The sequence below is a fragment of the Jatropha curcas genome, chromosome 2 (assembly GCF_041381405.1).
Source record: "Jatropha curcas cultivar XTBG-Jc1 chromosome 2, XTBG_Jcur_1.0, whole genome shotgun sequence".
Taxonomy (NCBI): domain Eukaryota; kingdom Viridiplantae; phylum Streptophyta; class Magnoliopsida; order Malpighiales; family Euphorbiaceae; genus Jatropha; species Jatropha curcas.
Genome location: NC_143152.1, coordinates 28323551 through 28339738, shown reverse-complemented (window position 1 = coordinate 28339738; position 16188 = coordinate 28323551). Strand labels below are relative to the sequence as shown.

The following is a 16188-nucleotide window of genomic DNA, read 5'->3' as shown; positions in this document are numbered from 1 at the left end:
CATTTTTTATTAAAATATAAATAATAAATTTCATATAATTAAGTACACTAATTTTCATGCTAATTAATTAATTATATAAATAGTAACATTCATCATAATAATTATTTTAATTGATGTAAAAAATTTTATTGATTTAAGTAATTAATTTGAGTATTAAAAAATATTAAGAATGTTATTATTATTTTTAATTGCATATGATGATATTCAGTTTTTATAATTTCTCTGAAATAATAACTAACATTATTACTAGTTTGAAATTTTATAAAAAAAAGAAAAAAAATATAAACTAACATCATTATTGGATTTAAAAAAATAACGTTGTTATAATTTGGAATTTTTCAAAGAAAATAAACAAGAAGGAAAAAAAAAGTAAAAATAGTTGAGTTTATAGTGGATGGGTAATTTTATCAATAAACATTTCAATCGTTAATTTTGTGAAATTCATTTACAAATCCAATCAATTTTAGTAGAATTTGTTAGATATACCTAATTCCATAGAATTCAAATATGTATGTTTTTTCATTCCAATACAATATTATGGATTTCCAAATGAATTTCATAAAATTTTGTGGAATTTATTTATTTCAAACGGGCTCTAAAAAATATTTTTGGCAGATAATTATTTAAAAAAATACTATCAATTCTGAAAGAAAAAAAAAAAAAACACTCATGCCTGCAGTTAACATAATGGTTTTAATTTATTTAACAATTTGTCTTTTAGGTTTATTCTTTAACAAGATAAGAATATTCATTGAGATTTATAAATATACAAATTACTAGTTTTATTATCTTAGGAAAGTCACTTGTATTACTATGAAAAGAGAATACATATATATTTACAAAACTATTAGATATATATATATATAAAATATTGCTTTTGTGAATGAGAACAAAAGTTGTAAATTCACAATAATTATACAAAAAATAAAAAATTTAAGAATATTATATTTGAGTAAAAAAATTATTATTGAATAAATTTAAATAATATACCATGCAAGGAATATCAACCGAGAAATTATATTCATTGATGTGATTTATTTTTTCACTCTTGTAGGGACCTGTTACAAATTATCTTTGAAATTAAAAGATAGTTAATTTATATGCCTTATAATAAACCTGAAAATATATTTTAAAATTTTAAATTTTACACTTAAATCAAAATAAAAATATTTAATTAAATAATTATCTATACAAACCATCCTTAATATTATTTAAATAATACTATTTTCTTTTTTTCTTTTAAAAAACAACTTTGAATTTGACTGTTAAGAAAAAAGAACAGTGGAAGAGTTCACGGATAAGAAAGGAGATGTTCACAAAAAATTAATTCCCGTGTCCTCTAGGTTTGATTTGAAAATGGCATCAACAATTAATGGACTATAAAAAGTAAAGTGAGAAAATCAGGTAGAGAGAGAGACTTTACATATACATACAGAGAGAGAAAGGGAGAAAGTGAAAGCTCAAAGTTAGGGAAGAGAGAGAGGATATATATACACATATGAATTATATAAACATATTTATATGCAAACAGTACAAACTTTGTGGCTTTGTCCAAGTCCTAGAGAGAGAAAAAGTATGCATATAAAAGATTAGAGGGACTGAGGGAGAGAGGCAAAAACAAGAAAACAAAACAAAGTATATATCAAGAGTTAAGAGAGAGAGAGAGAGAGAGAGAGAGAGAGAGAGAGAGGGTTGTTGCCGAGTTAGCTGCAAGTAGCTTAAAGAAAACAAGAAAGAACGAAGAAAAAACCCTAACCCTAAAGAAATGGTTCATTTTGCTGCTCTGTGCTGTGATGACCTGTAAGGCTTGTATTTTTCATCTTTATCTTCACAAGTGAAACTAATGCAAGTGAAGTTCACATTTTTGTAGTAATTTGTTGTGAAATCAAGCCCTTTATAAGCTGCTTTCTGGTGATTGATGTTTTGTTGCATAGCTTGAGCTCTTTTACTTTGCTGGAATTTTTGGTACCAGAAGCTAAGAATTAGGGTTTAATTGGGGGTTTTATTTGAAGTGGGTTGCTCAGATAGAGGTTGTGGCGTTTCTTTTTTGTCCCTTTTTTTGAGTCTCCTCCACTTGTTTGGCTTTTTGGTAAACCGGGTCTGTTTTATTTTGGTGAAGAAATTAATTTTCTTAAGGTGAAATTCGTATATGTACTTGGTGTTTGATGTGCGATCAAAAGGAACTTTTATTAGCAGAATTGGTCTATAGAGAAGGCAGTTTCTGTGTTCTTTATTGCTCATCGAATTGTGGAGTGTTTGGGGCTTGAAAAAGCTTTCAAAGGAAACTTGTGTTGGCTACCGAGAATTGAGTGTCTCTGCTGTAATTTTGGACTGTTGCACTGGAGCGTTTAGGGGTACCGGGGACAATGTCTTCGTTGAGTAGGGAGTTGGTGTTTTTAATATTACAGTTCTTGGATGAGGAGAAGTTCAAGGAAACAGTTCACAAGTAAGTTTCCTTCGCCTTTTGTTGTTTCAATTCTCTTTGTGGTTCCATTTGGATGCTGAGAAAACTTGGCTCAACTGAGGATATGGGAAGCTGATATTTACAAGGAGAGTGCAGAACTCGTTGAAATTTGCCAAATTTTGTATTAGGCTTGGTTGGCATAGAGTTTGGTTGCTTCGATTTTACTTTACTGCAAAATTCCTTCTTTTTGAAACTAAATTTGGATTATTTTTAGCTATTCAAAGCTAGATAAACAATCCAGTAAACAGTACTGCAATTTTGGTCCGATGTACCAAGTTTTCTCAGCGCTTTCAAATGGAGCACTAGGAAGTTGAAGTTAGATTACTAATACCCTGTTTTTTCTTTTCTGTGTTTTTATCTTATTTTTATTTTTGTTTACTGTATTTAAAGGTTAGAGCAAGAGTCTGGTTTTTTCTTCAATATGAAACATTTTGAGGATCAAGTCCAGGCCGGCGAATGGGACGAGGTTGAGCGATATTTGTGCGGGTTCACAAAGGTTGAAGATAATCGCTACTCTATGAAGATTTTCTTTGAAATTAGGAAGCAGAAATATTTGGAAGCTCTTGACAAGTGAGTTTGAAAACTTAGATATTTAAATACCATAATGATAGAATTCTGGTATTTGAACTGAAATACTTTCCTTCTGTCTGTTTATTTTGGGATTCATTTTCTAAATAGATGTATAATCAATGGTAGTAGTTTATGAGAATATAAAAGGAGAAATGCTGATGTGTCATGTGGTATAGCATTTAAGTGTTGGTTTGTTATGACATATTCGGCCCGGAATATTATGTTGGATCTTCATTCATGTTTTAATTATGTTCTTATTCTGGTTTCTTTCATCAGACAGGATCGGGCTAAGGCTGTTGAGATTCTCGTTAAGGACCTTAAGGTTTTTGCTTCCTTCAATGAAGACCTATTCAAGGAGATAACTCAGTTGCTTACTCTTGACAATTTTAGGTAGTTTCCTCCTTCCTATAGTATTTGCGATGATCAAACACATGAATTGGTTTCGATTGAGAATTCCATATTGTGCTCTTTGATCAGGCAAAATGAGCAGCTTTCAAAATATGGGGACACAAAATCAGCTCGTAACATCATGCTTGTGGAACTTAAGAAGCTTATTGAAGCAAACCCATTGTTTCGAGACAAGCTTACATTCCCCGCCTTCAAAAGCTCACGACTTCGAACTTTAATAAACCAGAGGTTATTATTGCCTATTTTTCTATAAGCCTGTTGTGAATAAGATTGGTTTTGCAAATTTATAACTTTCAAATTGGTTTGCCTTTGTAATTATTAGTTATTGTTTCAATTAAAATCTGGAAGCTGATCTTAACTAGCATGAAACCTGTTTTTTAAGTGCTCATTTTTTTTATTTTTTATTTTTGCAGTCTAAATTGGCAGCATCAGCTTTGCAAGAATCCTCGCCCAAATCCTGATATTAAAACACTCTTCACAGATCATGCTTGTACTCCTACTACTGCTAATGGAGCTCGCCCTCCTCCTCCCACAAATAGTCCCATTGTTGGACCAATTCCCAAGGCTGGTGTATTTCCTCCCATTGGTGCCCACGGTGTATGTATTCTTAATCTGTTCTTCCCTTAGTCACACTTGAGAGCTTCTCATACAATATCTGCAATATCTCCTGCTGTACAGCCATTTCAGCCAGTTGTTTCCCCTTCTTCTGGTGCTATTGCTGGATGGATGTCGAGCAATAATCCTTCTTTGCCTCACCCTGCTGTGGCAGCAGGGCCTCCTGGTCTCATGCAGCCTTCTAGTGCAGGTGGAGCTGGTTATACTTATGCCATTTGTAGTGCCATTGGTTCTTTGGTAGTTTGACATTCTTAGTGAACCTACATAATCATTTTTGGATTTGCACAGCTGCCTTCTTGAAACATCCAAGAACGCCCACAGGCATGACTGGGATTGATTATCAGTCAGCTGACTCAGAGCACTTGATGAAGCGTATGCGCACTGGTCAATCTGATGAGGTCTGCACCCAGTTCGTATCTTTTGCTTGGTGGTGACTGTTAGAAGTCTGGTTGCTATATTTGTTCTGTGGTCTGTTGTTGTAGGTGTCATTTTCTGGTGTAGCACATACTCCCAATGTCTATTCACAGGATGATCTTCCCAAAACTGTCGTACGATCCCTTAATCAAGGATCTAATGTTATGAGCATGGACTTCCATCCGCAGCAGCAAACAATCTTGCTAGGTTGATACTTGAAGATATGTTGCTTAACAGCACTTCAAAAGAAGATATAAAAATGTTCTCTTAATGGTAATTGTGTTTATCAAGTTCTATAATTATTCTTTTTGCAGTTGGGACAAATGTTGGTGACATTAGCCTTTGGGAAGTTGGCTCCCGGGATAGGTTGGCACATAAACCCTTCAAAGTGTGGGACCTCTCAGCTGCTTCAATGCCACTGCAGGTATCATTTATATCAGTTAGGCTTGATATTTACACTGTCTATTTTTTTATGAAGTTGACACCTAGAGATTCCCTCATCACCACCCCTCCCCCTGGAAAAAACTATTCTCTCTCTTCCTTATACTGTAATTCAATCTTGGGCCTTTTGGTGAAATCACTAGAGGACTTAATTAGTTTGCGAGTGAGGATGTTATTGATTGAGATAGAGTTGGGAATTTGAAATGCTAGTTTATCATTATTCTCAAAATGATAAATTATTATATTGCTAGCAGACAGCTTTATTGAATGATGCTGCAATATCAGTGAATCGATGTGTCTGGGGGCCAGATGGACTTATGCTTGGTATGTATGTGAATGTTACTTTTTCTGCAATATGAATTTCATCTTGTTTTTTAACTTTTGCATTTGTATCTGTATATGGCTTCTTGTAGGGGTTGCATTTTCAAAACATATTGTGCAGATCTATACTTACAATCCAACTGGAGAACTAAGACAGCATTTGGAGGTAAGTGTGGCATCCTTGAATATTATATAATGCATTGTAGAAGTAAGTTCCTTTGCAATTAACTGCTTCCTTCATCTTTTAGATTGATGCCCATACCGGCGGTGTTAATGACATTGCCTTTGCTCATCCCAACAAGCAACTATGCATTGTCACATGTGGCGATGACAAGACGATTAAGGTATAGGCTTTATGCTTAGTTGGCTTACATGAGAAGGGAAATTGGGTCTACATATGATATTCTCCTACTTAACAGGTTTGGGAAGCTGTAGCTGGACATAAACAATATACATTTGAAGGTCATGAAGCTCCTGTATATTCTGTTTGCCCTCATTATAAAGAAAGTATCCAGGTACTTGTTCTTTTATGATGCTGGTGATCAAGGTTTTACTATTTGTTAGGTTCTTTGTTGTCTGAACTATGCTTAAAATTCTGCATCTTTATGAATTTAAGAAATACCTGGAAGCTCCTGTCATTCTGAATTGCCACATACTAGAACTCATTTTATCTATATGTGCAGTTTATCTTTTCTACAGCAATTGATGGGAAGATTAAAGCTTGGCTATATGATTCTTTGGGATCTAGAGTGGACTATGATGCTCCTGGACTTTGGTGCACCATGATGGCATATAGTGCGGATGGTACTAGGTAAGACTCAGCAGTTACGGAGGTGGTCTCCATTTTTCCCTTTCCTTTTATTATTTTGTTGCTAACTATTATTGGAATATCCCATGGCAATAGCTGCACAGGGGACTTTTATGTTGATCATGATCATGATTTTATTTTACAGGCTACATTTTTTCCTACTCTGCTGCTCTAAATTTTCTTAACACATTTTTCCTTTGGAATAGTCTGTGGCTTTTGCTAGTTTCTTGTAGGATTTTAATTTGGGTTGGGCAAATCTTCGGTGATGTTCTATCATCTGGCAGTTAAAAATAAGTGGAGGTCATCTAATGTGGTTGCTATTAGCAACATCATTGATAGACAGGATATGGGTATCTGTTCGTTTTGGTCAAGTGAGGGTGTCAATCAGGGATAATGAGAACTATGGTAATTAGAAAGCTATTATAAGAGGAAGCTCCAATGGGATGAACATGCATTAGAAATCTCACAGATCAAGGTAGAGCCTCCTTGAGGTCGACTTAATGATGAAAGCTTGATTAATGTGTAACTCTGAACTCTGCTTCCACCCTGGTAGCTACTAGCACTTTTTTTTTTGATTTCTCATTATGTATGGCAATCTTAGGTTCTTCACTTCAACTTGTACGTTAGGTGCATGCCGATATAGCATCCTGGTTTGTGGAGTACTTGTAAGCTTACATGTTGGCGCATTAAACAATGCATCAAGCCCTATCTTTTAATTTCATTCCACTTATTTTATAATTACATGCATAGGGTAAGAAAAAGTTTTTATTGTGTAGGCTTTTTTCATGTGGAACAAGTAAAGAAGGTGAATCTCATCTGGTCGAGTGGAATGAGAGTGAAGGAACCATCAAAAGGACGTATTCTGGCTTCAGGAAGCGTTCTTCAGGTGTTGTTCAGTTTGACACAACAAGGAGCCGCTTCCTAGCTGCTGGTGATGAATTTCAGATTAAGTTTTGGGATATGGATAATACGAACATGTTGACAGCAGTTGATGCGGATGGAGGCTTGCCTGTTAGTGTTGCTCTACCTCCTCTTTTTCTAGCATTGAAGTTTAAATATAAGCTTTTGCAGTTTTCATTCAAGTATATTATTTGCCGCAGGCAAGTCCTAGACTGAGATTCAACAGGGAAGGTTCCTTATTGGCAGTCACAACTAGTGATAATGGTATCAAAGTTTTAGCTAATAGTGATGGATTGCGCATGATAAGGATGTTGGAGAGCAGGGCTATTGATAAAAACCGAAGCCCATCTGAACCCATCAACTCTAAGGTAATTTAGTGCTAAGATTTTCTATGCATTAATTTTGTCTTTCTGATCAATGCCATGAGCCTGGGAAGGAAATAATAATTAATAGAACTCCTTTTACATTAACACAAAATCTAACCTGCTTAAAGACATTTGACTGGAAAAGGAACTTGAGAAGCCAAAGGCATTAATCTCGGGCCTCAATCGATGTCACCATTGTTTATCTGTCTCTGTGTTCCTAAAACCAATAAACTGCCAGCAATTTTGCTATGCTTTTGAGAATCTCTCTCTCTCTCTCTCTCTCTCTCTCTCTCTCTCTCTCTCTCTCTTTCTCTCGTATGGGTATTCCTGAACGAGAATGACTTGCCTAGACTCGATTTATGGCTCCACCCGTGGACCAAATTAATGAACAGTATATATTTTTGAAAACAAGAATATTTCTGACCATTCATCGGGTAAAGTGGGAACAATTTTTAAAAAATCTCTTTTTGCATCGGTTTGATCCATGGGTGGACTCAACGAGCGGGTCTAGGCAAGTATCATTTCTGAACATTGGTTAATGGAGTATACTAAACTCTCCATCAACCTTTGCAGTTGCTCATATATTCTTATCTTTCAATAAAACTCACTAGTTGTCTTCCACCTATGTATTGTGTGACATGTTTTTATATGGATTCCTGAATTCCTGAAGTTAATATTTTTCTCAACAATATTTTGCTGTGACATCTCAATGTCCAAAGGATCAATTCTAGTTCTTTATGCCTGTGACACATTCAATAGATCTAGAAAAGCAATTTCCAATGGAAAATTTCAATCTTCATCAAAAGGAAAACAGGATTCAAGGCAAAAAAAAAAAAAAAAAAAAAGAACCATATGAGGAGATAACTATGGATATCATAATCAAAGTCCTTTTGTGGATGACACTGGCTAATCATTACATTGGGAGGAAATGGTTTCAACCTATCTTGTGAATTGCTGGGATCTTAAATGGAATTAGAGTCCTGAAGAAAAAGTGTTACAATTTGGGTTTTGATGTTATTGCTATTTGACAAATTGGATTTGCTGAATGATAGGCTTGTCTTTCTTTTTAGGAAATGATAGTTGGAGAGTTTTGGAGTAGAAAGTTCCTTGATGCTATGTGTTTTATTTGATGTTTTCTGTAGCTTTTCAAGTTGAGGTTTGAATATGTAAAGTAAGTATGTGTCAATTACTTTCTGTTGGCAATCAATGTGGCATTCAGTTCTCATTCGGTTTTGGCAACACTACGGGTGAAGAAGTAGAAACAGAGGTGTGAATATTGCAGCTAAAAACTTTGAATTTGTGAAAAGCACAATTAATTGTCGATTCCTGTTGCAGGTCTGTCGCTCTGATGATAAACATGACCTTTTTGTTGTCTCTCTTATTGGTAAAGAAGCCAAAATGTAAAATTTGAACACTCCCTAATGCAACCTTAGTAATCATGATTTCTAGTCATAATTGATATGGATTTCGGTATGCTTGTTATGTTTTGTACCTAAGCCCTAACAGATTTGTTGGTTTCCTGAGATGCTGAACTGTTTGAGTCTTTGCAATTCAGCATTCCTTACCATTTAATGGATTAGGCTCAGAAGAGATTGGGGAGCTGGACTAAAAATAAAAAAAAGAAGAAAAATGATATTGTTTTAACGGGTTGCTGTTTGAACAATGCGTTCTGTATGGTGGAGGAAAGTGAAAGAGAAATCAATAATTTCATAATGACAAGTCTCCTTATCTCCTAAACTAGAAAGCTATTATATTCTTATATATGAAAAATAGGAGAAAACTATGAGTCTTCAGTTCACTTCGTCCGTAGTGTATGACTCTTCTAAAAAAATAGATAAAAATATTTTTCCTATGTGAAACATTTTTTTCCATGCTAAACAATGGAATCCACTTGAAAAAGCCAAGTGCAAAAAAAAAAAAAAAAAAAAGAAACTTTATATTGTTTCTAATTATGGGTTCTCTATGACTGAAAAAAGGATTGAGAATTAGATCCTGAATCCTTAATTGAGAGTTAGGATCAAATAGCTTTCAACATGTATTTTCTGGACTGCACTAATATTCTGCTATTTGATCATTTTTCTAATGTATTAAACTTTAGTAAGGTAAGATAGCGTCCTATGTTATCCCGTTGTTTTAACTAGAACCTATCCTATCAACCTTGCAAAGGAGTCATGGGAGTGTTGGCCTCTTGGAAATAGGGTAGGCTAGCTATGAGATCTGGTCCCCTACTCTCTGAGATTCGATGGACCTTTTGATGGGTGCCAAGTAGATGCATAGAGAGGTGGGTTGGGGAAAGATGTGCATGGTGCTTATGGAAAACCTGAGAACCACAAGGATTGAAGAAGTAGAATGTGGAAGTCTGATGATGGTGAAAATGAAAAGTTCTATTTTAAAAGAAATTGAGGGGTTTGTATAAGTTACAGAAGAGTGGGCTCTTTCCCTTTCCAGGTGGCAGCTAAGTTGGAGAGCTTATCTCAAGAATTAATTTCAGAAGTTCATTTTAAAAGAATAGTTTTCTTAGAACTTGGGAGTAGAAACTGGATTGGCAATAGTGTGCTGCATGTGGAGGGTCCATGACTCGAGATATTTTTATTCTTGGGTAAATACAACAGGCCTTCCTGGTTGTCTAGCTTTTTATCACTTGACTTGCACCATTTTTTTAAAAAATAATTGTCTCTAGGATATATGAAGATAATTTAGTGAATAATCTATTACTTTTGATGCATGCCTGTGTCATGTTTCCTTTTTCCTCGTATTATAATATCATACCCCATAAGTTCTTTGTAATTTTACTCATATGCTTTTCTGGTGGTTTCTCAAAACTGATCTGTTCTTTGCAACCTTCATTGCAGCCTCTGATCGTTAATCCACTAGGGCCTGTGGCAAATGTTTCTTCTGGCATTGCTCCTGCACTGGAACGTTCAGATAGAATCCCCCCTGCTGTGTCCATTGGCAGTCTTGTATATTGCTTTCTCCACTTGTGTGCTTTGGTTTATTTGTTGTCTTAATCTTATGGTGGGCAAAATTGCAGGGTACAATGGACAGCAGTAGGCTTGTTGATGTTAAACCACGGATTTCAGATGAATTAGAAAAGATTAAAAGCTGGAAAATTCCTGATATCGTTGATTCATCTCAATTGAAAGCTCTGCGTTTGCCCGACACTATTGCAAATGGCAAGGTAGGCAGTTCAACAGTACAATTATTGCTAATTCCATGTTGCATGGGAAAGAAAGCCTTTGCACCTGTGACAGTATTTTATCTCTTTAAGAATTTTTTGGTTTCTGTGGATAATCTTTTTGTTCTTTGGATTTTTATCTTTATCCTTTTGGAATGATACTTCTCATGTGAGATATTATTTTGGATGTAACTCGTATTATTTTGATGAGTCGAATCTAGTTCTTTGGATCTCACAGCTGTTGGTTTCAAACGTTGTTTGTGCATGTGCATGTGTTTAAGTTTGTGTATTAGCAATTTATTGATTTTTCATGACTATTTACAATGTTGAATGTGATGGATTAATGGTAAGAACCATTCTGAAAGGTTAAAGTAAGGGAGCACCACCTATTTGATATGTTTCTACCAATTGCGTAATTCCTATGCAAAGCATGTAGGTCTTCTTGCTTCAGTGTGAGGAGATTTGTTTGGGCATGATTAAAAACCAGTTATAGTTCCAACTCTTGGGAATATCAAACTATAGAGGTAGTTATTAATTATTTCTGTGATTACTTTTGGTAAGTTAGTAACGCGGTCCACTTTAAGTCCCTAGCAATAGCAGATATTGCCTTTTCTTCTAGGATGTTCAGCAAGCATGATTCTCTCTCTCTCTTTGCTTACACATGCATGCAAGCACTTGTAGTTGATGCATATATTTTGTTGTAGCCTTCCATATATTTTTCAACAAATCTTTATGTCATGTGTGCGCAATTATATGGAGATTCAAGGTGTGAACTTGCCAAAATTGAGGATGATATAATGATTGTAGGTTGTGCGGCTGATTTACACCAATTCTGGCCTAGCTCTGTTGGCACTTGCTTCCAATGCTGTTCACAAACTCTGGAAATGGCAACGCAGTGAAAGGAATCAATCAGGAAAGGTCTAGAAAAAGTCTTTCAATGTCGAAGCATCTGTTCTATAAATTTTGGATGTGTTTCTGATACTAAACATCAAACTTTTGTAGGCTACCGCATATGTTGCACCGCAGTTGTGGCAGCCTCCTAGTGGAACTCCCATGACTAATGACATAAGTGATAATAAACCACCTGAAGAATCTGCTGCATGCATTGCTTTATCCAAAAATGATTCATATGTCATGTCTGCTTCTGGTGGGAAGGTATCTTTGTTCAACATGATGACCTTTAAGGTGAGTTTTTGCCATTTTAATTCATTCTTCATCTCAATGTGTAATATTGTTTGTGCCGATAATTTTTAGCATTCTTTGCACTTTACTTATTGAAGTTGGTAACTTCTTAGGTCATGACGACATTTATGTCCCCTCCTCCTGCTGCCACATTTTTAGCGTTCCATCCTCAGGATAATAATATTATTGCCATTGGCATGGAGGATTCTTCTGTGCAAATTTATAATGTCAGAGTTGATGAGGTGAAGCATTTTTCTAATATTCTGTGTGCGTTTTCCATGTATGGTTTTATCCCCCTGCAAATGCTTACTTTTATCTAATACAACATCAAATAAGCTTTATCCCAAACTAGTTGGGTTTGACTAAACGAATCCTTTTTTTCTATTCTGCTTATTTTTATTAAAAAATAATGCATGACCTTTTATACTAGTAATAGTCTTCTTATTTTAAAGTGCAATCGTTTCTTGAAATTGTTGCCAATTTTGATTCTTGGTACTCTACATTTGCATAGTTAAAAATTTAAAAATTAGTTTTTTAAAAAAACTTTTTTTTTTATTCACGTGCTGGAAACATGATTATTGCAACCATTATCTTTACACATATATAACATTGAATTTTTCTTGTCACTTATTAATAATAGTGAATGAAATTTGGATCATTTTGAAAAACAAACGTTTTGAATATGATGTTGGCTGTTGAAATTGTTGCATCATCTATTGGCTAATGACCTTAAGTTTTTGTTTGAGGTGTCTTATGGAAGAAAACTTACCTTGGATATTGTTTGCACTTGGCAGGTTAAAACCAAACTTAAGGGCCACCAAAGTCGAATAACAGGACTTGCATTTTCCCAAAGTTTAAATGTCCTGGTGTCTTCTGGGGCTGATGCACAGGTTAGTGATTGATAGAATCGATGATCAACATTAAATTGTTTATAGCTAGATTTATTTGATGTTATCCTTAAGAGAAAGGCTGTAGATATGATTATCTTATTTAATTCTGTGACTGATTTGATTTTGCCCGCCCAATTCTGACTATAAACTAATAATTCTTTTTCCTGTTTTTTTCTTTGATTTCATTTTTATTGTCTGTTTTCTCGCACTGATTTGGATTTAGCATCACCATTACAATGGAACTTCCAAAAGTTGTTGAGATTTCCTGTTCAGTAAATGCTCAAGTTTCTATTTTGTCCCTTGTGCCCAAAGATGTTGCTTTCAATTTCCTTCTTTAAAATGTTATCAAATTGCTTTAAGATCTGAGCTATTCTTTCAAATGCCACTAAGGTACTCTATCCCCCACAAAGAGAGGGACTTTATCTCTTAAAAAATCCTGATTGTTCGTACAATTGTACTAACTTCTATAGTATTAAGCTGCAAGGTGGTGAAGAAAGCATATGCTTTCAGAGCTTACTTTATTAATATTTTTGATGTGAACTCTTTGAAATCTAGGATGAGCTTCAGGTTTATTGTCAGTAGTTCTTACATATTGATGTCTCAAGGTGTTGAGCAGTTTTTAAATTGATGTGAGGATAGTACAATGGTCTCAAAATATGTTGAAGTGACAGTGTTGATATGAGCTAAAGCAATGCTTTGAGTCAAAGAAAACTTCTAAGACTTTGTGCTCACATGAAAGCCTTGTGATCTGAGTTTGTCCAATTGTGCATACCAGCAGCCATTCAATATGCTATCTGAATGGTCTTCTTCTGATGTATCTTTCAAGCCTTTCAAAGTTTAATGATTAGGAGGCCAAGAATCCTAGCTATCGGTTACTTCTGCTGGATGTTTATTGGGCTTGACCTTGCTGAATTCATAATTTGTCGTGAATAAGAAATAAATGCTCCTATGCAACGCTACTACCATCAGTTCACATCATTTATTGCCCAGGGAATGCACTCATTAGATCTGCTTTCTACCCTCTGCATTTGCCCTTCCAGCATTGGAATCAACTTTTTGTATTCGATATTATTAGTGTTTGAGTAATAAGCAAAAAATATTGCTGGATAGTTCTTAATGCTGTCATTGATCCACTTCAAGTTATTTTAAATCTCTTGAATTTTTATTTGGTATGAGATACCAGCTATTGATGTTGATTTGGTGGACCATATGTATTTTTTTATAAATTTCTTCTTGCGATACTGCTGCTTTTAGAAGGCATGAGCTTTGCAATATGAACGTGTCTGTTCACAGTTACCCACTATTGGATTTAAGCATCTGCTTTTGTTGTAGAATTACTCGTATTGATATTAATGGGATCATTGATGAATCGGCAGTTATGTGTGTGGAGCATTGATGGATGGGAGAAAAGGAAATCGAGGTTTATACAGCCACCTCCAGGTCGGCAATCTCCATTGGCAGGTGAAACTAAAGTGCAGTTTCACAATGATCAAACACATCTGTTGGTTGTCCATGAAAGCCAAATTGCCATTTATGATAGCAAACTTGAATGTCTGCGATCGGTAAGTTCTGTAACCTAAATTTGTGTTTTATTTTATTTTTTTAAGTTTAAGAAAAGATTTTTTTTTTAAGGAGAGAATAAAGATTTACAGAGTTAAGATTATGCCCTGTAACCCCATGATTGTCAAACTTACAAAGAAATGAGGAAAGCCACTTTGATCTATGGCACAAATTAAAATACCTAATTTTCCTTAAAATGTTGCAGGATGTCCATCCAAAGTTCTGCTGCTCTACACATGTTACAGTGTTCCACCTTTTTTTCCTTTGTAATAATATATATGTGCTTGGCATTCATGCATTTAGCAAATCAATTTGATTTTGAAGTTTCTTGCATTGAGCTGGATAAATTATTCAATTTGCAACTGCTATTTTTTTTTTTTCATTATTTTGGACTGTGGCAACTACTATAAATCTAATATGTTAAGTGTGTCTCACTTTTTCAAAACCTTCTTAGTGCTTTGACCATGACTATATGATATAGCTAATGATTAAAACTGAGAGGACTATTGCTTAAGTGAACATTAAGAGAAGCCCTGAAAAAAAAGTAATACTATTCTAAACATATGTATGACCTACTTTATTTGCATTTTGGTATCCATTTTATGTTAATTCAAAGAGGGGGAGGGAGATAATATTGGAGGTTCAGATGTATTCATATAGACACTTTTAGGAAGGAACCGAACAGGAGGATTTAGAAGGAAAGATGGGATAACTATCAATGTTAAGTTTACAGAGGAAAATCAACTTGACTTTGACAATCCTGCAGCTGAGCAAAGTCTAGACTTCGTAATGTGGTAGCTGACATGAGACCCATTAGGTGTTTATGTAGAAATTGCTGCCCTTTGGTTGGAAATTCATTTAAGTTGCACCTCGAATATGTTGGCCTACATAATTGGCCACCATCACTAAATATCATAGGCAATATTGCAGTAAAATTGATTAATATGCTGTAGCTCTTCTTGATTTTTTTTTTTTAATTTTTTATTTTAATAAAGGAATGGCTTAGATCTTAGTTAATGAAATTATTTCTATTTGTTCATTTACGTCGGTCAATTGTGATCTTGCAGTGGTACCCAAAGGACAGGCTTGCTGCTCCCATTGCTAGTGCAATATATTCAAGTGATGGTTTGCTGGTTTATACGGGTTTTTGTGATGGTGCTGTTGGAGTTTTTGATGCAGATGGCTTGAGGATCAGGTGCCGAATAGCCCCTTCTGCTTATATTCCTTCTTTTGTGGCAGGGTAAGCTTCAACTAACTTGCAAGATACTGGTCCAGTATTTCATTTCACAATATCTTATATTGGAAGCGGTATGGTTTCCATATTCACTGATGAGGGTGCGTGTTTGCAGCAATTCTGCGTATCCTTTGGTTGTAGCAGCTCATCCATCTGAGCCTAATCAGATCGCACTTGGCATGAGTGATGGTGCAGTACATGTGGTTGAGCCGTCTGATGTGGAGCTCAAGTGGGGTGGGCCATCCTCCCAAGATAATGGGTCCCTCCCTTCTAATTCATCGAATCCTTCTCTGAGTGGTCAACAATCAGAGCTTCCCTCCAGGTGATGGTGGCAAACTTAATCAGCTCCTGCCACAGTCGTTAGCACTTACACAAGAGGTTTACTGATTATCCTTACTTTTTTGCCTTGATTGGTTCCGTTAAGCTATTCCCTGTTATTCATATTCTTTGTAAATCTCTCTCCATCTCATCCTCTCTTGTTGGGGCCATTTCGCTCCTTTGGATGTTTGAGAAATTGTATAATTTTGTTTGTCACTAAAATTGTGCAAGAATAGAGGCTAATGTTGCGAATTTGTTTACTTTTTACGTATATATAAATACATGTTTTCCTTGAAACGGTTGACTTTGAAACAATCGAGATATGGGAGTATGAAAGATGAACTTTCAGACTGAAAAACTGATCGGATTTAGTGGAATGTTATTTGGTATGTGAAGAAATGACGGCTTCTTCTTTGTAATTTTAAAGGAACCAAACTTGCTTTTCTTGGCTGTCTTTCACTCAATGGATATGGTCTGCTTTTCATCTGTTGTTACGGCTTTCTATTCTCCGCTATAGTTAGTT

General features: G+C 35.1%; 1 protein-coding gene across 2 annotated transcripts; it reads left to right on the top strand.

The window, feature by feature from the left end:
* The first annotated feature begins 1550 nt into the window (after positions 1–1550).
* LOC105649022 (protein TOPLESS-RELATED PROTEIN 2) lies at positions 1551–15962 on the top strand. 2 transcript variants are annotated; one of them, XM_012235543.4, is made up of 25 exons: positions 1551–2446; positions 2855–3034; positions 3311–3424; positions 3512–3670; positions 3856–4039; positions 4121–4247; positions 4346–4455; positions 4540–4678; positions 4786–4895; positions 5164–5236; positions 5326–5399; positions 5482–5577; positions 5653–5748; positions 5917–6044; positions 6818–7052; positions 7142–7309; positions 10159–10266; positions 10338–10484; positions 11289–11399; positions 11484–11666; positions 11777–11905; positions 12458–12553; positions 13930–14115; positions 15181–15353; positions 15463–15962. In XM_012235543.4, exons 1-25 carry the CDS (start codon positions 2367–2369, stop codon positions 15671–15673), a joined length of 3417 nt encoding a protein of 1138 aa, XP_012090933.1. In that variant the 5' UTR covers positions 1551–2366; the 3' UTR covers positions 15674–15962. The 2 variants fall into 2 exon arrangements, with proteins under 2 accessions (XP_012090933.1, XP_012090934.1); XM_012235544.4 differs by having other exon boundaries at positions 1552–2446; positions 5167–5236.
* Positions 15963–16188: the final 226 nt, after the last annotated feature.